The sequence below is a fragment of the Taudactylus pleione genome, unplaced genomic scaffold (assembly GCF_031769625.1).
Source record: "Taudactylus pleione unplaced genomic scaffold, aTauple2 ptg000502l, whole genome shotgun sequence".
In the NCBI taxonomy this organism is placed as follows: domain Eukaryota; kingdom Metazoa; phylum Chordata; class Amphibia; order Anura; family Myobatrachidae; genus Taudactylus; species Taudactylus pleione.
The window spans coordinates 6,762,087-6,789,473 of record NW_028284904.1 but is presented as its reverse complement, the minus strand read 5'-3'; the positions used below and the strand labels follow the sequence as shown (position 1 = coordinate 6,789,473).

Sequence of the window (27,387 nt, the reverse complement as noted above, 5' to 3'; positions counted from 1 at the left end):
ATCATGGTTGGTTGGTCGCTGACCATGTGGGAGCTCATGGGAGTGGCTTGGTGAACTTTATAAGGCTGGTGTACGACCAGCAACTTCCTTTTCTGGACGGTGTTTGTCCCTTGGTGCCATCCCTGGACCTGTATCCGGTGACATTCATACTTGTACCCCCCCCTGTCTGTGGTATTCTCCCTGCTTGTTGTATCCTCCTGTCTGCTATATCCTCCCTGCTTGTTGTATCCTCCTGTCTGCTATATCCTCCCTGCTTGTTGTATCCTCCTGTCTGCTATATCCTCCCTGCCTGTTGTTTTCTCCTGTGTATGTCCCTTGTGTCTTTTCTTTTCCTCCTTTGCTTCTCCCATTTTTATATTTCCAAACCTTTTCTCTTCTCCCCCGCACCCCCCTTTTTCCATCTCTCCCTCCCCCCAGTTGTCCCCCGTTTCATGCCCCGACCTAAGCGCTCCGCCCCCCCATCCCCCCTCAATTCATGGATTCCCCAGCCCTGGCTCCTTTCTCTACCCGGCGCCGCCTCAGCTTACCTTCACTGCTGAGCACGGCCGAGGCATCTTCTTCCATTGCCTGGTGCTTGACCACGCCCCCCGCTGCTCCCTGCCCGCGTCCTCTTTCCAGCTCCTCTCCACACTCGGGCGAGCAGTCCCCGTCTCCTGCGAGGTCGCCGCTTGCTCCGGCATCCTCCCAGCATGCTCCCGCGGGTGCGGCGTTACTTCCGGCGCCCGCGGGCTTCCTCTTCTCGGCACTCCCTCCCACGGCTCCCACTGCTTCAGGCCTTCCCCAGCCACTCGCTGCCGGGTGCCCCCCCTGCGATGCTGTATCAAGCTGCGGGGGGCCCAGTTTACTGCGCTTCTAGCGCTGCCTTACCCCCCCCGGCACGAGTGGCATTTTGCCCCCTGGCCCCGCCCCATTGCACCACATGTCAGCCCCCGTATCCTTGGGGGTCAATTTTGCTGGGGGTTCCTTCCCTCAGCACCCCACATTTTCCATTGGGGGGCAGCTCCCTCGCTCTATCTCCCCCCCTCATTGTTTTCCAGCCTTCAGCCCCAGCCTGTTTCTGCCCTCCCTCCCTTCCCCCTTTCAGCTGCCCATCCTTCTTTCCCCGCTTTTTCAACTGCTACTTCCATCCCTGCATGGTCCTCCCCTGTTTATCCTACAGTTTCCCAACCATCTATTTTCCCTCCTTTTCCTGGCCAAGGTTCCCCTCCCCCCTTTTATTCTCCAGCGGGGGCCCCTTTTCCTTACTGGCACCCCTCTTTTGCCCAGCCTTACCCTTCCCCTCATTACCCTGTGCCCAGTTTTTCCGGGTATTTGCCTCCACCCCATCTTGGTCACAGCATTTTGCTCCCCCACAGGGTCCCACCCTACACCCACCAGTGCCTTCTCACAGTGCGGCTTGCGCTGCCCCTCCCCCTTTACCTCCTTCTCCCCCTGTCATGGTGTTTCCCCCAGTGACAGTTCATAGTACCCCCGCTGGGGTGTCCAGAGATTTAACATCATCTATGTCTCGGCACAGTGTTTCGCCTAGTGCTCCCGTGATGGCTTCTGGTGGTGCTGGGATCTCGAGTGGAAGCGCTGTGGTTGGTCCTGCTACAGGTGACGTGATCATTGCCCCTGATGTAGCAGTGCCTGACGCTGTCGGTGGCGGGTTGTCGGGACTGGCTGGTGGTGAGTCTGCTGTCCCGTCTTTGCTGTTTGATACAGAATCTTTAGAGTTTAGTGATAGTAGCTCCTCGTATAGTTCTCCACCGCGCCTGCATAAATTAGCTAAACTGGTTGCGCAGCGTTTGGTTAGGAAAGCAGCTTAGCGTCAGTCAGCTCCAGTTGCTATTGTAGCTCCTGTTGAGGATGCTGGTATGGTTCACTGTGCCAATGCGGCAGTGGACAGGGGTTTGAGAAAGCAAGTTAGGGACAAGATTTGCAAGGGTAAGTTTGTGGATGTTTTTTCTCTAACGGATGACATGAAGAAAGCTTTAGACAAAGCCAAAAAACCTGGGGGTGGCAGCGAGGACTATTGCCGTGGCTTTCAACACTGGCTTAGCGGTATACTGTTTTTTTCGGCCTGCTACCTCGAAACACACCCAACAGAGCACCATAATGTAATTAAGTATATTCATTTGGTGCACAATATTTTTGTCAAATCCAAGGGCTTTGTTTGGAGAGATTACAACAAACAGTTTCGTAGGAAGCTGGATGGTCAGCTGGTTATGCCTCTGGGCCATAAGGACGTTGAGGTCTGGTTAGCTGTTACCCAGGAGGCTAAAGCGCCTGCAGAAGGGGCACAGGGTAGGAAGGCTTCCCTCCCTTTGCGTGCTGGTGTGAGCGTGCTCGGTAAGGGGAAGTGTTTTGCTTATAATGATTCTCGGTGTCCCCGGGGGTCAGGGTGTCGTTTTCGTCACTCCTGCCGCATATGTAATGACAGTCACCCTGCCAAAGACTGTAAGTCAGGATCAAAGGGCGGTTCAGGGGACAAGTCTGATGTTACCGGATTTGACAAGTAAGGCCTATTCTCCGGTGGCACTAGATGAGTTAGATAAATGGGCTGGTATCCTTTGCGGGAGGATTCCCAATTTGTGCTGGATGGTTTTAGTTTAGGTTTCCGGTTACCCGTAGCTGGTGCTTTGCATGTAGTCTCCTCCCGGAATTTGCGTTCGGCCAGAGAGCTTCCCCATGTGGCACGATAGAAAGTCCTTGCTGAAGTGGCTTTAGGCCGTATGTCCGGGCCTTTTCCCTCACCTCCTTTGCAGGATCTATGCATTTCTCCTCTTGGAGTCATGCCCCAAAAAGTCCAGGGTAAATACCATTTGATCCAGCATTTATCGTACCCTCATGGGGGATTTGTGAACGATGCGATCCCCCACTCGCTTTGCCAGGTTCAGTACCAGTTTTTTGATGAGGCGCTCGCGATGATTAGGGGTTTTGGTCCTGGGGCTTTGATGGCAAAATTGGACGTGGAATCTGCTTTCCGCCTGCTACCGTTACACCCTGAGTTCCTACGTTTTATGGGTTTTAAGTTAGATGGCCAATTTTTTGTTGACAGGTGCCTCCCCATGGGCTGTGCCATCTTGTGTGCTTATTTTGAAAAGTTTAGCACTTTCTTGCATTGGGGTATCCAGGCTGGTACTGGCCATGCAGGCATCGCACATTATTTGGATGACTTTTTGTTCGTCGGCACATCTGATGGCACAGTTTGTGGGGACGTTTTGTTTTCTGTGCAGGCCCTTTTCGGGTACTCAGTGTGCCGGTTGCCACAGATAAGATGGAGGGTCCGACCTCTTGCTTGTCTTACCTAGGTATCGAAGTGGACACAGTTGCTGGGTGCTGCCAGTTGCCGGCCGATAAGGTGCAGCGATTGCTAGGTCAGCTTCAATGTTGCTTAGATTAACGGCGGGTTAAATTGCGCCAGGTTCAGTCGGTCCTCGGTTCATTTCATTTTGCGTGCCGGATCATTCCGATGGGGAGGGTGTTTTGCCGTAAACTGGAGTGGGCCATTGCAGGGGTCTCCAACCCGCATTTTAGTGTCTGCCTTTCCAGGGAAATCCTAGATGACCTCCGAGTGTGGGCTTTGTTTTTGTTGGATTTCAATTTGAAGTTGATTTTGCCATTGCAGCCGGTCGACAATGCTGAAATGCAGTTGTTCACCGATGCTGCAGGTTCAACTGGCTTCGGAGCATTTTTTCAGGGGGACTGGTGCGCCGCCCCATGGCCTGCATAATGGTTATCTCGTGGCTTGCAGTACAGCCTGTTGTTGTTGGAACTTTTTCCAATAATAGTGGCTGTCGATTTGTGGGCTGACAAGTTGTCTAACCGGAGCATAATTTTTGGTGTGACAACCTGGGCGTGGTGCACGCTATTAATAATCAGCGTTCTTCTTCTCCTATGGCACTGCATCTTTTAAGGTTTTTAGTTTTGAGATGTTTGAAGGCAAATATTGTCTTTAGGGCGTGGCACATCCTGGGCATTGAAAACGGGATAGCGGATTCACTATCCCGCTTTCAATTTGATAGGTTTCGGATGTTGGCCCCTGAGGCTAATCCGATTGGGATGACTTGTCCGTCTTCTGTCAAGCAGATTGTCGAGCCGGATTAATTGGTCTGGCCCGGAGGTCCCTGGCTCCGTCAACCTTGCGGGTTTACGAGGCAGCTTGGCTCGACTGGGAGGCTTATCGGGTTAGGTATCCTGCTGAGGGTAAGTCTGTAGATCAGCGCTTAGTTGAGTTTGTGTGGGACCATTATCAGAGGGGCCGATCTAAGGTGGCCATGGCTTCCGCCCTTGCGGGTATTGCCTTTTTCTCTTGCCTTCACGGCGGTCATGATCCCACAAAGTCTTTTGTGCTGTCTAAGGCCCTTAAGGGTTGGGCTAGAAATAGTCCCATGGTAGCTGATTCTCGCCGGCCAATAGATCTGGCACTGCTGCAGCGTCTGGTAGGGGTAGTTTTGTTGACTACTTCTTCCGAATTTGAATCTTTTTTGTTCCAATTAGCGTTTGCGCTGGCTTATTTGGCGCATTCTGGATCAGTGAGCTTGTGGTGTCTAGTAAGAGTTCTGCTGATTCCGGGCTATTATTTAAGAATGTGGTAATCCAGGCCGGGGCTATCCTGTGCAGAATTCACCATTCTAAAAATGATCAGTTAGGGCGGGGGCGTTGGGTTACTATCAAGCCTCATACTAATTCTGAGATTTGCCCTTTGCGCTTGGCTGGGATATATGCGGGTCTGCGCCCGTCAGTTGGCTCGCAATGGTTATTACATGCTGACTCCTCCCCTCTGACTAAGTTTCAGTTTGCTGCTGTGTTTAAGTGCTGTTTGGGTCAGCTGGGTTTGGATGTTGTGCATTACGGTACTCAATCTTTCTGTATTGGCACGGCTACTTGTGCAGCGGCTAGCGGGTTGCCTCCATCTGTCATTCAAGCGATTGGGAGATGGAGGTCGTCCGCCTATAAATCATATGTTAGATGTGATAAGCTTTAAGTTGTGTTTTTCTCACCCAGAAACGTAGTTTACCTGCCAGTTTTTGAATAGCTAGCATTCAAAAATTGAGGATGTGAAGGGATTTTTTAATTTTTCCTCCAAAAAAAAAGGTCCGTAATTCAATTGTCTTATTATACACGGCTCATGGAAAACAAAAAATATAAAAGGAGGTTTTTTTGAATTTTCTCCTTCATCTGGGCATTGTTACTAACATCCTCCTCCTAAGTTACCACTCTATCCTCTTCATATAATGTTCCATTACTGACGTTTTAGTTCTTTTTGCTCTTTTACAGCTATGCCCATGTCTTCTGAGCAAGTGTGGCTTGTGGGCCATTCATTTATTTATTGGGCTGAAAGGCATGCGATGGCAAAAAGGGCATCCCTGTTGTTAGGGGAGAGTCAGGTTCAGTGGTTTGGAGTCAGGGACATGCGGTGGCCAGCTCTCTTGGAATACTTGTTTCAGCAGGAGATGCGCCCGGCATGGCTTGGGATTCACCTCGGAGGCAATGATGTGGGGCAGTCTAAGGGTATAGATCTGATCTTGCAGATGCAGGCTGATTTGTGCGCCGTTCAGTCCCGGTGGCCTGAGGTGCACTTGGTTTGGTCGGAAATTATCCCTCGCCATGTATGGAGGGGTTCGAGGGACCTGTTGGCTTTGGATAAGGCTCGCAGGATGATTAACAAGGCTGTTTGTCGTTTTGTCTCCAGGTAAGGTGGTTTGGTGGTTCGGTGCCCAAGTTTACGTTTGGAACAGGCTCCATTTTTTCGCCCTGATGGGGTGCATTTATCAGATTTGGGGTTAGGTGTTTTTGGGTGATGTTTTTTCCTGTTTGGATGTGGTCTAGTGTTTTGGTTTGGGTGGCAGGCTGCGGTTCTTTGGAACCTGGCGGTGGCGAGAAGGTGCTACCATCCAGCGGCCACGTAAAGTGTAAGAATATTCGTTGTGGAGCACATATCCTTTAAATGGTCGTAATATGGCCTACCTCTGTGGGAGGACTTCGGGTCCCTGTCTCTGCGGACACGCTCGTACTATGCAATATCATAGGGGTTGTGAGTCTTCGCAGCTTAGCTTACAATGATCACAGGGGGGGCGTTTCAGTAGCTCCCTAATATTGGTCACAATGGCCACATGGGGGCGTATCAGTCGTTCACTAATATTGGCTAAGATCATATGGCTGGAGCTGATTGGTTGTAGCATTCTTCTTTGCCTCCCAATAAATTAAATTCAATAATGAAAGTATAATTCAGGGTAATACCCTTAATGAAAGTGAGTTATGACCATTTAACCAAAGCAGTCCGTGTCCTGTCTTTCTTTTTAGTATAAGTTAGTGTAAGCTGTTATATATTGTGTTTTAATTGCAATAAAGTTATGGACGCCTTATGAAAATATTTTATTTTTAAAGTTTATGGCCGCTGATTGACTGTGACCCTCATGGTTGTCAATCGACTGCCACGAGGGTCACATCCAATCAGCGGCAGCTAACTGTAGATTGGCTGGTGGGCCCGGCTACTGACAGAAGCCACGCGGTCTCCATCATTGACCGGGCAGAGATGTATGTGTTCACAGATGCATCTCTACATGTCCGATATGGTCCGTGGTACTCGTTTTTTTGTTTTAAGAAGACCCATGGAGCCTACTGGAGAAGGGGACATATCCCACACCAGGAAGTAGGTGAGTATTGGATTTATTTTTACAGGTAAACCATTGTATTCCTAATGGAGAAGGGGACGGGAACATCTGGCAGAAGGTAAGTACTGTTTGCATGAGTGTGTTAGATATATAATATACTTTTACTTTCTATGGTGTGTGTGTCATGTCGCTCTTTACTATTTTTTTTACAGATTGCATTCTCACCCGAAATTTTCAGTCTAAATAGAGAAATAACTCCTGAGTTTGCCTTCAGTACATTTCCGAGTTGGTGAAAATGGTTAAACTCACCTGAGATTGCAATCTCCACCAGACACGATTCTTAGTAAATTTATCCCTAAGTGTAAGAGAACTGATCTGTATGTGCTGATCGCTTTGTTCTCAAAGAAAAGACATCATGCAATGATGCAACTAAATTCTCCTTATGAAAATAAACATCATACTAACACATACTTGCCGACAATCAGCCCCCTGCTTCCGGGAGGGAGCTGATTGTCGGATAACAGCGGGGGCCGTGTCCGGACATCTGTGACACGATGGGGGCGGATCCGGGGATGGGGCCGTGTGATTATGTCATCGTGGCCCTGCCCCCTCTTCACAATGCCTTTATTTTTGGCACTGTGAAGCAGTGGGCTGGGCCACGATGACGCAATTCAGCGTGAATCGCGTCACCGCCCCCCCCTGCTGCGGGGATTTCTAATGTATTCTGAGGGGAGGTCGGGAGGGTTGGGGAAAGTCGGGAGGCTTGCCTGCCTTTCCGGGGGGGCCGGGAGCAGCACCCGAAAATCGGGAGGCTCCCGGCCAAATCTGGAGGGTAGGCAAGCCTGTACTAAGGGCCCCATTTAATGAAACATAACCCCTTTAGCGCTCGCAAAAAGGGTTATGTCCTCCTTTCAATATTTAACAAACTGTGGTAAACTGAGTTTACCACTGTTTTTCACTGTATCGCTTACTCTTTCTATAGATAGCAAGAGCTATACAGTCCCCATTGCCGGTAGTAGAGACCCGGCAACAACCTTTCTGGCTTCAGCAAAACCATACAGGCAGTGACGGGTCCCTGACAGGTGAGAGCGTCATGTGCAGATTCGATGTCTCTGGCAGTGGTAGGCTGCCAGTAACAGAGCGGAGGGTGCCTCCGAGGAGGGGGGCATTGCTGAACCTAGCCGGAGGGGTAAGTAATGTTGAATACCAATGGGATACTCGTTAGTATCTCTGTGATACTACAAAAAATATTCTGCTGGTAATAAAATATGTTGTTAAATGGGGTCCTATAAATTAAATTATATAACAAAGAGTTTATCACTTTTCTTTCATTGCAATTGTAATTTGCAATATGTGTAACTTAATAGAAGACCAGACTGGTATAACATGTGTGGTATTTACTCACTGAGCAGTGTAAATCGAGGCCACGCTTGTAATACTGGTTAGAAGGGGTATATTCAATCTGGACATTAATGGGCTGGCTGGTTACCAACATATAGCAGGATTTTTTAACCAGGATCCCTGGGAAAGAGAGAGAGGACCAGAGGGAAAACATGACACACATTGTATAAGTCAGTATTATAATAAATGATAAAAGCATTGGGAAATCAATCAGGTGTTACTACCCCATGATGTAGTGTAACTCATACTACAATAAGTATAATGTCTTGTCGTTATGGGTTACAGCATCATGCAAGGCGTAGGATAATAACGATGAGATCAGTGTTTGTTATGGTGGGGAACAGATAGGGGTGTGGTGCTGCTTTGGGTCATCTGTTTATAATATGTTAAGGTTTTACAAAGTTTACCAGTTGGCAGCAAAATGAGCCTAAATAATTGGATTAAAAGAAATGCACCATACAAATAGTGTAATCTCACCTATATGCACCATACAAATAGCGTAATCCCGCCTATATGCACCATACAAATAGCGTAATCCCGCCTATATGCACCATACAAATAGCGTAATCCCGCCTATATGCACCATACAAATAGTGTAATCTCACCTACATGGACCATACAAATAGCGTAATCCCACCTATATACACAATACAAATAGTGTAATCCCACCTATATGCACCACATAGTGTAATCCCGCCTATATGCACCATACAAATAGTGTAATCCCACCTATATGCACCATACAAATAGCGTAATCCTGTTTATATGCAACATACAAATAGTGTAATTTCCCCTATATGCACCGTACAAATAGTGTAATTCCACCTATATGCACCATACAAATAGCGTAATCCCGCCTATATGCACCATACAAATAGTGTAATTCCGCCTATATGCACCATACACTGTTGATATTAAAATGAACCTCTATATACCCCTGCCTGTACCTTCTAAAACCCTTCCTATAAACCTCTAAGGATGACGCTAATTTGCGTACGCAGTCATACAATAAATAGAGACTCCAGACTCAGAACATGTGGTTCCGAAGCACAAAGTATAATTCAAGTAAAAGTACAGTCAGTTACACGCTATGATCTGTGTACAATAAGCGCAAATAAATCATACAGTCGCAAGGTTCAGTTGATATACATATGCATGATTAAACTTCAAAATACAATGAGAGACACAGAGAGAGAGACAGAGAGACACAGAGAAAGAGAAGCAGAGAGAGAGAGACACAGACAGAGAGACACAGAGACACACAGAGAGAGAGACACACAGAGAGAGACACACAGAGAGAGACACACAGAGAGAGACACAGAGAGACACAGAGAGAGAGAAACACAGAGAGAGACAGAGATATACAGACAGAGAGAGAGAGACACAGACAGAGAAAGAGACACAGTGAGATAGAGAGAGAGAGAGAGAGACAGAGAGAGAGAGAGAGACACAGAGAGAGACACAGAGACAAAGAGAGAGAGAGAGAGAGGCACACAGAGAGAGAGAGGCACACAGAGATAGAGACACAGAGAGAGACACAGAGAGAAAGACACAGAGAGAGACACAGAGACACAGAAAAAAGAGAGAGACACAATTTAGGCGCAAAAGGAAATTATACAGACCCCAAGTACAGTATACATATGCAGGCGCTTCCGGACCCGGAGATAGGCATCAGCAAGAGACCCCTAGTCATACAGCGTTCAGCATGAAGACTGGGAACCAGCGTTCGTGCACTCATATTTATACCCCCCCAGAATAAACAGGACAATAGGGAAGTCTGTTGCTGATATCATTGGTTCCCAGGGGAGAAGCATCTGTTACAGCACATTTAACAGGCTGGTTCAAACAGATTCTCCCTGCCTCTAATAGCTGGGATCTTCCTCTTCACGCCCCCTGCAACATCCTAACAGCTGTTCCTAAAATATACATTTTGTTGCTTGTAGGCTCTGCGATGCATAACTCGAGAATGCATGATGCGATCTCCTCACTGATAACACCGGAATACTGTAAAAAGAATGCGCATCTGAACAACTCTAAACACGACTTGCTAAGCATTTATAATACCTTAGTTATCAAATATCTATATTTCTCAGCATTTAACTAACTGAACCAACTTAAATCATACACTATAGAGCTTATTGAACCTTATGTGTGAATATGTAATGTGTGGGTATTCAGGGTTTGATATAAGGACGCTAGTTATTAATGGGTGAGATTTAAGTGCATAATTTTATCATACACGAAGTGAACATCCAGCAGTGTGGATTGCTGACGGTTGTAGTTCCACATGCCCTCTGTCAGCAGGCCCCCACCTGTCCTGTGTTCAAAGGAAAAAAAACCTCTTTTGTTCTCCCAGACTCTTGTGTGAACTGTGAATCAAGCTGTGAAGTTGTGGCCATCCTGTCTGTGTGTGGGGCTAAGCCCTGTTTAGGATTCAGACAAATCCAATTGTGTAGATCAATGATTGGATTATATTACAATTGCCACAACTATACTTTATCTGCATCCAGGGATTCCCAATTTGTATGTAAAAATACCCATTGTCTATTCTATTTACTTTTACTCAGAAAGCTTGTTCTTCCAGTTGCCCTTGGTAGATTAACAAAAACATTGCCATCTGTTCTGAGCACCTGAGTTGTAACTTGAAATGACGCTGGTCATAAAATGGCGTCTTGCAGATTCTTGTTTCCAAAATGGAGTCTAGCTGCCATTTGCAAGATGGCGTTGCGCACTCTTCAATTTTAAACTGATCTTGCCTCAGCCAGTAATCCAGTTTTGACAGTCCACCCTTTGATAGCGAACAACATGCTATAACAATCTGCTATTAGAATTTAATTTAGGCTTACATTTACATATTATTTTGGTGTTAGTATGGGATGGCACAAGGTGGTTCTTAGTCCATCAATAATGTGTCTCTGGGTGGGGACATAAAAGTACTATTATACGCACACCACGGATCTTGAAAGATCATGTGAAAGGTGTGGAAATGCACCAGTCTTATAAAAGCAGTCTTGAAGGGGAATTGAGACTTTACATTATCTGAGGTGTTCTATGAATAACATTTCAATAATACATTCTATGCATGTCTAAATATAATACATCAAATGATTGTATTTCCTAGTTCAGGGTTGTAATGCAGTTCTATATTTACCTCGGTATACATATTGTCATTACTGACCACCATCATAGTTTCATTCTTTCGTTTCACTCTGTTTTACATTTTCCACACTTCAACACAATAGGAACACACTGGACGCATATGCCAATTATTATGATGACAATCAGTATAAGGATTAAGAATTTGCCTACACTGGCGATCACTTCCTGGACCCATTCCCCTAGACCTGAGAACCATTTCACTGGGTTTAGCCATGAAACCCAGGTTTCTATCTTCTCCCCTATTTCAGCCACTGAAGCTTTATGGTTCATGCGAAATTCCCACTTTAGCTGCAGAATTTCATCCATTTTCCGGTCTATCACCTCCTTTGGGTCGCTGGTATCATTGGTGACATAGGTGCAACATTTTACTCCAAATTGGGTGGCCAGTGTTATGCAATACCCTCCAGTAACAGCAGTTAAATAATTCAACACTAGCCTGTGTTGCACCAGTTCTTTCTTGTACGCTTGCAATTTTCTCCCTGTATACCTGAATGTGTCATCGTACATCTCGGTGATATTAGCTATTAATTTAGCAAGTTCCTGGATATATCTAAAATGTAATGTACCCCGAGCGATCCTGGTGGGGTCCAATGCAACCAGAACTTGAAAGCCAGTTGTCTCACTGATTAACTGAGTGGCTTTATGTATATCACCAGGTACCATATTTATTTTGTCTCTGTGTTCATATTGTGTGTGAAGATATGGTGATGGTGTGATTTTATGTATACCCAGCATTTCAACATGTGTGAGGGTCATAACTTCTGGGACTACTCTTCCCAAATAACATAAAAATTACAATACTAAAATTGGTCAGGCACTCCCCTGATTGGCATTGCACTCCTCCTGACTCCACTCCATCAGCACTGCCATCAGCTCCCATTTCCTCAATCGGTCCTCCATCACAGACACTGAGTATCCACAAACAGATCATCATGACAAAACTCTGGAAAGATAAAGAACTAGGATGACCACAGCAGACCACTCCATTGCTGAAAGCACTGATCTACACATTTCTTTAGCTCAGGTATCTCACCGTCACCTTTTTAATCCTTCCGGCACAAGCTCGCAATCGACAGGTCCACATTATCGGCCTTGTCTCTGCCTTGTATCTCCACTGGTTGGTTAACCTCCCTATAGAGAGTGGAATGGACCCACGTATCTTCCCCAGCCACCCTTTGAGGATGTTGTATCGTCAGATACGGACCTTTCCATCGATCAGTCAAACAACCTGAGCTAAAAAAAATTTGGATCATAACAAATTCTTCCAGATTTGACATCATGACAGGTTGCATTAGACATGTTAGTTAATAACACTTTCAATTTCGGTTATTCTCATTCTTCTTCGTGAGACCCTGTACAGTAACCTCATTATCAGATTTTCACATGAGGCTGCCTGTTTAAACAGTATCTCAAAGGGGGGGCAAATAAAGGAAAAGACAGTCTGGGATAATCTTAGTGTTGTTACCCATCATCTCACACATGTTCCTGGAAACGTCACCTGTAAAATAAGTCCCCCTATCATTTTTAATAATTCTAGGGATATAGTATCTGCATACAGGTTCCTGCAATTAAATCTTGTTATTAATAGCTACTGCTCTAAATAATGCCTGTGCCACTGGGTTAGATAGTATTCCGAGTAGTCGACCTCAGCCTGGCATGGCTGCCGTTTATCCTTAGCAACCTTGCGTCGTATGAGTGGGAGATAAAGCACAACAGTTTAATATCATTTAAACATGACCTAAAATACAACAATAAATCGTCCACATTTTACATTAGAACAGATACATTGGCAGGTTGAAAAAGATTGTAAGCAGTCATATAAGGCCTGGGAGAAGATACTGGGGTTACCTATGAACCCATGGGAAACCCGTGTTCCTGTGTGGTGTTCTTCACTTTGCAGTTCTTACTTACGTGTCCCACTTTGTGACAGTTAAAACATAATTTTGAACGGGGTGGATTCATTGTTGTGAGATTTAAGCAAGAGAGTATGGGTAAGGATAGGGAGGGTAAGGATATTGTGAGGGATATGAGTATGGGACCTGTGGTTGTGTATGATATGTGGGGTAAGGATGTGTTTGCTGTGGTGTGGGATTGGTGAGGACGTGTAATTGTTCAGGTGTAGGTGTGTGTGTGGGTGCAGGTGTGTCGGTTGGCTGTGATGTTATTGTCATTCCTTCCAGAGCTTGGATACTGACAGCCATTAGTTTTTCGCTCTGGGCTTCTCTCTTTTTGGAGATGTTTTTATCATGTTCAATGGCGGTTTCTATGAGGGTATCTATTGTGAGTCCCCGCCAGCCAGGCTGTGAGGTCTGAACCCGAGTTTTTAAACTCTCTTTCAGACTGTCCACAAGTACTGTGACTATCATCCCCCGTTGGTGAGTGCTATCTTTAATAGCCTCTATCCCAGTGTACTGGGTGATAGCCTGCAGAGCCTGTTCGCAACAATCTTCTGCAGTCTCACTCTCTTTCTGCTTAATGGTGAAAATTTGTTCCAGTTAACTACTACTGGAAAATATATACCCAATTGAGTTACAATGCGGGAAATGTTACCTTGGTTTACTTGGTCTGTTAAGGGAACGTCACCATCCAATACACAATCCGTGATAAATTTTGTCACGTTGGTATTGTGTGGCAGACAGGCCATTAACACCACACGCCAATCTTTATTAGTGGGCTCATGTGAAATACCCAAATTTTTCAAAAATCTTTGACATTTGGCTAATTCCTTTTTGGGATCGGGGAAATAATTTATGATGGAATTTAGTTCTGCTCTTGTCCAAGGAAAATACATTACTACTTCCCTCATGGGCACTACACCGTTCGCGTCTGCATTTCCATTTGGAACAGTTATTGTCCGAATGGGATGCAGACCAGTAGCGTTGCTACCTCTGACCTGGTTACCTGGCAGGGGGTTTAATCTGCTGCTGCTACATATGGTATTAACAACTTCCTCTACTGGTGCAGAGTGTGTTAACACTTCCCTTGCTGTTACCGATGGAGATGGCGGCACCACCCGTGATTGTGGTGATGCAGCATCTATCATCTGCACAGCATGGGAAATGGCAGACATTACAATAGGCTCATCATCATGAACATTTTCTTTATAGTTGCTTAAGAGAGGGTACAAGTTGCTTGTAACATTTTTATGGGTATTTTTGGTAACTGTACTTGCACCTCCATCCACATAGGGTGGGGGAGGTGACCGTGAACTGCTGGCAAAACTCTCCACGACGCTACCTTGCCGCAAATGCGTGCCATTTTGCGGCTTGCCCGTATTGCAATTCAGCATCGCGGATGTATTTTCTGGCAATGTGCTCACGACACTAGTTTGCATCATTTGCACATTGTTAAGCCACGCATCCCCTTCATGCTGCCACAGTTTTAAACATATTTAACCTTTTTCACTCGGGAGAGCATCAAACTGATGTGATCCCGGACATTGTCTATCACATTTTTATCAAAACTACCAATTCTGGGAAACAGTCTAACACTCTTCCTCGTCATATTAAACCATAAATCACAATACCTTATTGCATAAGTACCGTACTTGGTATGCATGATACGATGAGCCGATCAGATTGGCGCCTACATTAACAGCACATCATTGCCTAACATCTCTACTGTTTGTGTGGCTCCCATTCTGAGACAACTCCTACGCTTTTCAATAAAGATTTAGATCGGTGAAAGACAATCAAGACACTTTCACTTACCTGTGGACGATTTAAGTCGGTGGCGCCCACACACATGGATAAGATTTAGTAAGGCAACTTCCACACCTGGATAAGATTTGAAAAAGGCAACTTCCACACCCGGATAAGATTTAGTAAGGCAACTTCCACACCTATGAGAGTTTATATGTCGGCTACTCTCACGCACCTCTCTACACCTGCTACTGTGTATAGAACGGTAAAGCTGCTTACTGAGTGGCTAGACTAATCCTTGCACCTAGCCTTTAAGGATCATATGATACCCTTAACTTTGTTCAACAAATATTCACTGTTACACACTTTTTTCCTGCGCAGAAAAATACACGTTAACCCAGATATTGGTAATAGAAAAAATGTAAACCTCAATGGGTTTGTTTAAACACCATGGCAGCACAACCGGAAGTACGTATATGCTATTGTGTGACCAGCCACATAAAAAATAATGCTACTACCACACAACCGTATAATGACTTTTTAACTGCACACGCAAAAGTGCATCTTTGCTATGCGCAAACCGGTGACTTAGCCGCGTACTCAGTACTGCGACACCCCTTTAAACATAAGGTTCTATCAACAGAGGAAAACAAACTTTTTCCTCTCTTGTCCCTGGATTCTAGTCAGCTTTCTTGATTCACATGGAGATGGATAGCGACCTTTAAGAACAAAGCGGTTGCAGGCAAACCCTGCATGTGGCCACTCCACCCTTTGCTGAAATATCGATAGACGTATGTACTGTGTGAGCAGGTAAGTGACTTCACTCAATGAGCCCCAATATGTTGATATTAACATGAACCTCTATATACCCCTACCTGTACCTTCTAAAACCCTTCCTATAAACCTCTAAGGATGACGCTAATTTGCGTACGCAGTCATACAATAAATAGAGACATCAGACTCAGAACATGTGGTTCCGAAGCACAAAGTATTATTCAAGTAAAAGTACAGTCAGTTACACGCTATGATGTGTGTACAATAAGCGCAAATAAATCATAAAGTCGCAAGGTTCAGTTGATATACATATACATGATTAAACTTCAAAATACAATGAGAGACACAGAGATAGAGAAAGACAGAGAGACACAGAGAAAGAGAGACACAGAGAGAGAGAGACACAGACAGAGAGACACAGAGAGAGAGACACATAGACAGAGAGAGACACAGAGAGAGAGAAACACAGACAGAGACAGAGATACACAGACAGAGAGAGAGACACAGACAGAGAGAGAGACACAGAGAGAGAGACACAGAGACAGAGAGAGAGAGAGACACAGAGAGAAACACAGAGAGAGAGAGAGGCACACAGAGAGAGAGAGGCACATAGAGAGAGAGAGACACAGAGAGAGAGAGACACAGACATAGAGAGACACAGACAGAGAGAGACACAGACAGAGAGAGAGACACAGAGAGAGAGACACAGAAAGAGAGCGAGATACACAATTTAGGTGCAAAAGGAAATTATACAGACCCCAAGTACAGTATACATATGCAGGCGCTTCCAGACCCGGAGATAGGCATCAGCAAGAGTCCCCTAGTCATACAGCGTTCAGCATGAAGACTGGGAACCAGCATTCGTGCACTCATATTTATACCCCCCCAGAATAAACAGGACAATAGGGAAGTCTGTTGCTGATATCATTGGTTCCCAGGGGAGAAGCATCTGTTACAGCACATTTAACAGGCTGGTTCAAACAGATTCTCCCTGCCTCTAACAGCTGGGAATCTTCCTCTTCACGCCCCCTGCAACATCCTAACAGCTGTTCCTAAAATATACATTTTGTTGCTTGTAGGCTCTGCGATGCATAACTCGAGAATGCATGATGCGATCTCCTCACTGATAACACCGGAATACTGTAAAAAGAATGCGCATCAGAACAACTCTAAACACGAATTGCTAAGCATGTATAATACCTTAGTTATCAAATATCTATATTTCTCAGCATTTAACTAACTGAACCAACTTAAATCATACACTATAGAGCTTATTGAACCTTATGTGTGAATATGTAATGTGTGGGTATTCAGGGTTTGATATAAGGACGCTAGTTATTAATGGGTGAGATTTAAGTGCATAATTTCTCATACAAGAAGTGAACATCCAGCAGTGTGGATTGCTGACGGTTGTAGTTCCACATGCCCTCTGTCAGCAGGCCCCCACCTGTCCTGTGTTCAAAGGAAAAAAAACCTCTTTTGTTCTCCCAGATTCTTGTGTGAACTGTGAATCAAGCTGTGAAGTTGTGGCCATCCTGTCTGTGTGTGGGGCTAAGCCCTGTTTAGGATTCAGACAAATCCAATTGTGTAGATCAATGCCTGGATTATATTACAATTGCCACAACTATACTTTATCTGCATCCAGGGATTCCCAATTTGTATGTAAAAATACCCATTGTCTATTCTATTTACTTTTACTCAGAAAGCTTGTTCTTCCAGTTGCCCTTGGTAGATTAACAAAAACATTGCCATCTGTTCTTAGCACCTGAGTTGTGTGTAACTTGAAATGACGCTGGACATAAAATGGCGTCTTGCAGATTCTTGTTTCTAAAATGGAGTCTAGCTGCCATTTGCAAGATGGCGTCGCGCACACTTGAATTTTAAACTGATCTTGTCTCAGCTAATAATCCAGTTTTGACAACACATAGTGTAATTCCACTTATATGCACCAAAGAAATAGTGTAATTCCACCTATATGCACCATACACATAGTGTAATTCTGCCTATATGCACCATACACATTCCACCTATATGCACCATACATATAGAGTAATCCCGCCTATATGCACCAAACACATAGTGTAATTCCACCTATATGCACCATTCAAATAGTGTAATTCCACATATATGCACCATACAAATAGTGTAATTTCCCCTATATGCACCATACAAATAGTGTAATTCCGCCTATATGCACCATACAAATAGTGCAATTCCACCTATATGCACCATACAAATAGTGTAATTCCACCTAAATGCACCATACACAATGCATATGTACCTATATGCACCATACAAATAGTATAATTCCGCCTCTATGCACCATACACATAGTGTGATTCCACCTATATGCACCATAGAAATAGTGTAATTCTACCTATATGCACCGTACAAATAATGTAATCCCACCTATAGGCACCATATACATAGTGTAATTCCGCCTATATGCACCATAGAAATAGTGTAATTCCACGTATATGCACCATACACATTCCACCTATATGCACCATACACATGCCACCTATATGCACCATACAAATAGTGTAATCCCACCTATATGCACAGTACAAATAGTGTAATTCCACATATATGCACCTTACAAATAGTGTAATTCCACCTATATGCACCTTACAAATAGTGTAATTCCGCCTATATGCTCTATACAAATAGTGTAATTCCGCCTATATGCATGCACCATACAAATATTGTAATTCCGCCTATATGCACCATACAAATAGTGTAATTCCGCCTATATGCATCATACAAATAGTGTAATTACGCCAATATGCACCGTACAAATAGTGTAATTCCACAATATTCATCGTACACAGTGTAATTCCGCCTATATGCACCATACAAATAGTGTAATTCCACTTATATGCACCATACACATAGTGTAACTCCACCTATATGCACAATACACAGTGCAATCCTGTCTATATGCACCATACAAATAGTGTAATTCCACCTAAATGCACCATACAAATAGTGTAAATCCGCCTATATGCACCATACAAATAGTGTAATTCCACCTATATGCACCATACAAATAGTGTAATTCCACCTATATGCACCATACACAGTGTAATTCCACCTATACGCACCATACAAATAGTTAATTCCACCTATATGCACCGTACAAATAGTGTAATTCCACCTATATGCACCATACAAATAGTGTAATTCCGCCAAAATGCACTATACAACTAGTGTGATTCCGTCTATATGCACCTTACAAATAGTGTAATTCCGCCTATATGCATGCACTATACAAATAGTGTAATTCCACCTATATGCACCATACAAATAGTGTAACTCTGCCTATATGTACCATACAAATAGTGTTATTCCACCTATATGCACCATACAAATAGTGTAATGCCTCCTATATGCACCATACAAATAATGTAATTCCACCTATATGCACCATACAAATAGTGTAATTCCACCTATATGCACCATACACATTCCACCTATGTGCAGCATACAAATAGTGTAATTCCACCTAGATGCACCATAGAAATAGTGTAATTCTGCCTATATGCACCATATGCATAGTGTAATTCCACCTATATGCACTATACAAATAGTGTAATTCCATCTATATGCTATGTACAAATAGTGTATTTCCACCTGTGTGCAACATACAAATAGTGTAATCCTGCCTATATGCACCATACAAATAGTGTAATTCCACCTATATGCACCCTATAAATAGTGTAATTACACCTATATGCACCATGCAAATAGTGTAATTCCACCGATATGCACCATACACAGTGTAATTCTGCCTATATGCACCGTACAAATAGTATAATTCCAACTATATACACCATAAAAATAGTGTAATTCCACCTATATGCACTATAGAGATAGTGTAATTCCATCTATATGCAATGTACAAATAGTGTAATTCTGCCTATATGCAACATACAAATAGTGTAATTCCGCCTATATGGAACATTCAAATAGTGTAATCCCGCCTATATGCACCATACAAATATTGTAATTCCACCTATATGCAAAGTAGAAATAGTGTAATTCCGCCTATATGCACCATACAAATAGTGTAATTCCGCCTATATGCACCCTATAGTGTAATTACACCTATATGCACCATACAAATAGTGTAATTCCACCTATATGCACCCTATAAATAGTGTAATTACACCTATATGCACCATGCAAATAGTGTAATCCCACCTATATGCACAGTACAAATAGTGTAATTCCACATATATGCACCTTACAAATAGTGTAATTCCACCTATATGTTCCTTACAAATAGTGTAATTCCGCCTATATGCTCTATACAAATAGTGTAATTCCGCCTATATGCACCATACAAATAGTGTAATTCCGCCTATATGCATCATACAAATAGTGTAATTCCGCCAATATGCACCGTACAAATAGTGTAATTCCACAATATTCATCGTACACAGTGTAATTCCGCCTATATGCACCATACAAATAGTGTAATTCCACTTATATGCACCATACACATAGTGTAACTCCACCTATATGCACAATACACAGTGCAATCCTGTCTATATGCACCATACAAATAGTGTAATTCCACCTAAATGCACCATACAAATAGTGTAAATCCGCCTATATGCACCATACAAATAGTGTAATTCCACCTATATGCACCATACAAATAGTGTAATTCCACCTATATGCACCATACACAGTGTAATTCCACCTATACGCACCATACAAATAGTTAATTCCACCTATATGCACCGTACAAATAGTGTAATTCCACCTATATGCACCATACAAATAGTGTAATTCCGCCAATATGCACTATACAACTAGTGTGATTCCGTCTATATGCACCTTACAAATAGTGTAATTCCGCCTATATGCATGCACTATACAAATAGTGTAATTCCACCTATATGCACCATACAAATAGTGTAATGCCTCCTATATGCACCATACAAATAATGTAATTCCACCTATATGCACCATACAAATAGTGTAATTCCACCTATATGCACCATACACATTCCACCTATGTGCAGCATACAAATAGTGTAATTCCACCTAGATGCACCATAGAAATAGTGTAATTCTGCCTATATGCACAATATACATAGTTTAATTCCACCTATATGCACGATACAAATAGTGTAATTCCATCTATATGCTATGTACAAATAGTGTATTTCCACCTGTATGCAACATACAAATAGTGTAATCCTGCCTATATGCACCATACAAATAGTGTAATTCCACCTATATGCACCCTATAAATAGAGTAATTACACCTATATGCACCATGCAAATAGTGTAATTCCACCGATATGCACCATACACAGTGTAATTCTGCCTATATGCACCTTACAAATAGTATAATTCCAACTATATACACCATAAAAATAGTGTAATTCCACCTATATGCACCATAGAAATAGTGTAATTCTATCTATATGCAATGTACAAATAGTGTAATTCCGCCTATATGCAACATACAAATAGTGTAATTCCGCCTATATGGAACATTCAAATAGTGTAATCCCGCCTATATGCACCATACAAATATTGTAATTCCACCTATATGCAAAGTAGAAATAGTGTAATTCCGCCTATATGCACCCTATAAATAGTGTAATTACACCTATATGCACCATGCAAATAGTGTAATTCCACCTATATGCACCCTATAAATAGTGTAATTACACCTATATGCACCATGCAAATAGTGTAATTCCACCTATATGCACCATACAAATAGTGTAATTGCACCTTACAAATAGTGTAATTCCGCCTATATGCACTGTACAAATAGTGTAATTCCTCCAATATGCACCATACACATTCCACCTATGTGCAGCATACAAATAGTGTAATTCCACCTAGATGCACCATAGAAATAGTGTAATTCTGCCTATATGCACAATATACATAGTGTAATTCCACCTATATGCACGATACAAATAGTGTAATTCCATCTATATGCTATGTACAAATAGTGTATTTCCACCTGTATGCAACATACAAATAGTGTAATCCTGCCTATATGCACCATACAAATAGTGTAATTCCACCTATATGCACCCTATAAATAGAGTAATTACACCTATATGCACCATGCAAATAGTGTAATTCCACCGATATGCACCATACACAGTGTAATTCTGCCTATATGCACCTTACAAATAGTATAATTCCAACTATATACAACATAAAAATAGTGTAATTCCACCTATATGCACCATAGAAATAGTGTAATTCCATCTATATGCAATGTACAAATAGTGTAATTCCGCCTATATGCAACATACAAATAGTGTAATTCCGCCTATATGGAACATTCAAATAGTGTAATCCCGCCTATATGCACCATACAAATATTGTAATTCCACCTATATGCAAAGTAGAAATAGTGTAATTCCGCCTATATGCACCCTATAAATAGTGTAATTACACCTATATGCACCATGCAAATAGTGTAATTCCACCTATATGCACCCTATAAATAGTGTAATTACACCTATATGCACCATGCAAATAGTGTAATTCCACCTATATGCACCATACAAATAGTGTAATTGCACCTTACAAATAGTGTAATTCCGCCTATATGCACTGTACAAATAGTGTAATTCCTCCAATATGCACCATACACATTCCACCTATATGCACCATACACATTCCACCTATATACACCATACAAATAGTGTAAGCCCGCCTATATGCACAATACACATTCATCCTATATGTACCATACACATTCCACCTATATGCACCATAGAAATAGTGTAATCCTGCCTATATGCACCATACAAATAGTGTAATTCCACCTATATGCACCATACACATTCCACCTAAGTGCACCATACAAATAGTGTAATTCCACCTAGATGCCCCATAGAAATAGTGTAATTCTGCCTATATGCACCATATACATAGTGTAATTCCACCTATATGCACCATACAAATAGTGTAATTCCATCTATATGCTATGTACAAATAGTGTAATTCCACCTGTATGCAACATACAAATAGTGTAATCCTGCCTATATGCACCAAACAAATAGTGTAATTCCACCTATATGCACCCTATAAATAGTGTAATTACACCTATATGCACCATGCAAATAGTGTAATTCCACCTATATGCACCAAACAAATAGTGTAATTGCACCTTACAAATAGTGTAATTCCGCCTATATGCACCGTACAAATAGTGTAATTCCTCCTATATGCACCATACACATTCCACCTATATGCACCATACACATTCCACCTATATACACCATACAAATAGTGTAAGCCCGCCTATATGCACCATACACAAAGTGTAATTCTGCCTATATGCACCATATACATAGTGTAATTCCACCTATATGCACCATACAAATAGTGTAATTCCGCTTATATGCACCATACAAATAGTGTAAATCTACCTATATGCACAATACAAATAGTGTAATTCCGCCTATATCCATCATACATATAGTGTAATTCCGCCTAAATGCACCACAAACAGTGTAATTCCGCCTATATGCACCATACAAATAGTGTAATTACGCCTATATGCACCATACAAATAGTGTAATTCCACCGATATGCACCATACACAGTGTAATTCTGCCTATATGCACCGTACAAATAGTATAATTCCAACTATATACACCATATAAATAGTGTAATTCCACCTATATGCACCATAGAAATAGTGTAATTCCATCTATATGCAATGTACAAATAGTGTAATTCCGCCTATATGCAACATACAAATAGTGTAATTCCGCCTATATGGAACATTCAAATAGTGTAATCCCGCCTATAGGCACCATGCAAATATTGTAATTCCACCTATATGCAAAGTAGAAATAGTGTAATTCCGTCTATATGCACCATACAAATAGTGTAATTCCGCCTATATGCACAATACACATTCATCCTATATGCACCATAAACATTCCACCTATATGCAGCATACAAATAGTGTAATGCCGCCTATATGGAACATTCAAATAGTGTAATCCCGCCTATAGGCACCATACAAATATTGTAATTCCACCTATATGCAAAGTAGAAATAGTGTAATTCCGTCTATATGCACCATACAAATAGTGTAATTCCACCTATATACAACATAGACAATTTGCAATTCCACCTATATGCACCATAAAAATAGCGTAATTCCGCTTATATGCACAATACAAATAGCGTAATCCCGCCTATATGCACCATACACATAGTGTAATTCAGCCTATATGCACCATTCAAATAGTGTAATTCCACCTAATGCACCTTACAAATAGTGTAATTCCGCCTATATCCACCATACATATAGTGTAATTCCACCTATATGCACCATACACAGTGTAATTCCGCCTATATGCACCATACAAATAGTGTAATTCCGCCTATATGCACCATACAAATAGTTTAATTCTGCCTATATGCACCATACAAATAGTGTAATTCCACCTATATGCACCATGCAAATAGTGTAATTCCGCCTATATGTACCATACAAATAGTGTAAATCCACCTATATGCACCATACAAATAGTGTAATTCCGCCTATATGCACCATACAAATAGTGTAATTCCGCCTATATGCAGCATACACAGTGTAAGTACACCTATATGCACCATACAATTAGTGCAATTCCACCTATATGCACCGTACAAATAGTGTATTTCCACCTATATGCACTGTACAAATAGTGTAATTCCACCTATATGCACCATACAAATAGTGTAATTCCACCTATATGCACCATACAAATAGTGTAATTCCACCTATATGCACCATACAAATTGTGTAATTCCACCTATATGCACCCTACAAATAGTGTAATTCCACCTGTATGCACCATACAAATAGTGTTATTCCGCCTATATGCACCATACTCGCCTTTATGCACCGTACAAATAGTGTAATTCCACCTATATACACCATACAAATAGTGTAATTCTGCCTATATGCACCATACAAATAGTGTAATTCCACCTATATGCACCATACACTGTGTAATTCCACATATATGCACCATACAAATAGTGTCATTCTGCCTATATGCACCGTACAAATAATATAATTCCACCTATATGCACCATACAAATAGTGTAATTCCGCCTATATGCACCATACAAATAGTGTAATTCCACCTGTATTCACCATACAAATAGTGTAATTCCACCTAAATGCACCATACAAACAGTGTCATTCCACCTATATGCACCATACATTGTGTAATTCCGCCTATATGCACCATACAAATAGTGTAATTCCACCTATATGCACCATACACAGTGTAATTCCACCTTTATGCACCATACAAATAGTGTAATTCCTCCTAAATGCACCGTACAAATAGTGTAATTCTGCTTATATGCACCATACAAATAGAGTAATTCCACATATATGCACAATACAAATAGTGTAATTCCGCCTATATGGAACATTCAAATAGTGTAATCCCGCCTATATGCACCATACAAATATTGTAATTCCACCTATATGCAAAGTAGAAATAGTGTAAATCCGCCTATATGCACCATACAAATAGTGTAATTCCGCCTATATGCACAATACACATTCATCCTATATGCACCATACACATTCTATCTATATGCACCATAGAAATAGTGTAATCCTGCCTATATGCACCATACAAATAGTGTAATTCCACCTATATGCACCATACACATTCCACCTATGTGCACCATACAAATAGTGTAATTCCACCTAGATGCACCATAGAAATAGTGTAATTCTGCCTATATGCACCATATACATAGTGTAATTCCACCTATATGCACCATACAAATAGTGCAATTCCATCTATATGATATGTACAAATAGTGTAATTCCACCTGTATGCAACATACAAATAGTGTAATCCTGCCTGTATGCACCATACAAATAGTGTAATTCCACCTATATGCACCCTATAAATAGTGTAATTACACCTATATGCACCATGCAAATAGTGTAATTCCACCGATATGCACCATACACAGTGTAATTCTGCCTATATGCACCGTACAAATAGTATAATTCCAACTATATACACCATAAAAATAGTGTAATTCCACCTATATGCACCATAGAAATAGTGTAATTCCATCTATATGCAATGTACAAATAGTGTAATTCTGCCTATATGCAACATACAAATAGTGTAATTCCGCCTATATGGAACATTCAAATAGTGTAATCCCGCCTATATGCACCATACAAATATTGTAATTCCACCTATATGCAAAGTAGAAATAGTGTTATTCCGCCTATATGCACCATACAAATAGTGTAATTCCGCCTTTATGCACCCTATAGTGTAATTACACCTATATGCACCATACAAATAGTGTAATTCCACCTATATGCACCCTATAAATAGTGTAATTACACCTATATGCACCATGCAAATAGTGTAATCCCACCTATATGCACAGTACAAATAGTGTAATTCCACATATATGCACCTTACAAATAGTGTAATTCCACATATATATGCACCTTACAAATAGTGTAATTCCGCCTATATGCTCTATACAAATAGTGTAATTCCACCTATATGCATGCACCATACAAATATTGTAATTCCGCCTATATGCACCATACAAATAGTGTAATTCCGCCTATATGCATCATACAAATAGTGTAATTCCGCCAATATGCACCGTACAAATAGTGTAATTCCACAATATTCATCGTACACAGTGTAATTCCGCCTATATGCACCATACAAATAGTGTAATTCCACTTATATGCACCATACACATAGTGTAACTCCACCTATATGCACAATACACAGTGCAATCCTGTCTATATGCACCATACAAATAGTGTAATTACACCTAAATGCACCATACAAATAGTGTAAATCCGCCTATATGCACAATACAAATAGTGTAATTCCACCTATATGCACCATACAAATAGTGTAATTCCACCTATATGCACCATACACAGTGTAATTCCACCTATACGCACCATACAAATAGTTAATTCCACCTATATGCACCGTACAAATAGTGTAATTAAACCTATATGCACCATACAAATAGTGTAATTCCGCCAATATGCACTATACAACTAGTGTGATTCCGTCTATATGCACCTTACAAATAGTGTAATTCCGCCTATATGCATGCACTATACAAATAGTGTAATTCCACCTATATGCACCATACAAATAGTGTAACTCCGCCTATATGTACCATTCAAATAGTGTTATTCCACCTATATGCACCATACAAATAGTGTAATGCCTCCTATATGCACCATACAAATAATGTAATTCCACCTATATGCACCATACAAATAGTGTAATTCCACCTATATGCACCATACACATTCCACCTATGTGCAGCATACAAATAGTGTAATTCCACCTAGATGCACCATAGAAATAGTGTAATTCTGCCTATATGCACCATATACATAGTGCAATTCCACCTATATGCACCATACAAATAGTGTAATTCCATCTATATGCTATGTACAAATAGTGTATTTCCACCTGTATGCAACATACAAATAGTGTAATCCTGCCTATATGCACCATACAAATAGTGTAATTCCACCTATATGCACCCTATAAATAGTGTAATTACACCTATATGCACCATGCAAATAGTGTAATTCCACCGATATGCACCATGCACAGTGTAATTCTGCCTATATGCACCGTACAAATAGTATAATTCCAACTATATACACCATAAAAATAGTGTAATTCCACCTATATGCACCATAGAAATAATGTAATTCCATCTATATGCAATGTACAAATAGTGTAATTCTGCCTATATGCAACATACAAATAGTGGAA

At 41.8% G+C, this 27,387-nt stretch overlaps 1 protein-coding gene across 1 annotated transcript in view; it reads right to left on the bottom strand.

Annotated features, from left to right (window-relative positions):
- LOC148501812 (ovostatin-like) overlaps positions 1 to 27,387 on the bottom strand; it is a 259,021-nt gene that overhangs the window by 163,331 nt on the left and 68,303 nt on the right. The window contains exon 12 of the mRNA XM_088449994.1: positions 8,005 to 8,120. Within this exon, the coding sequence (XP_088306120.1) occupies positions 8,005 to 8,120 (116 nt within the window). The remainder of the gene's footprint in view (positions 1 to 8,004; positions 8,121 to 27,387) is intronic.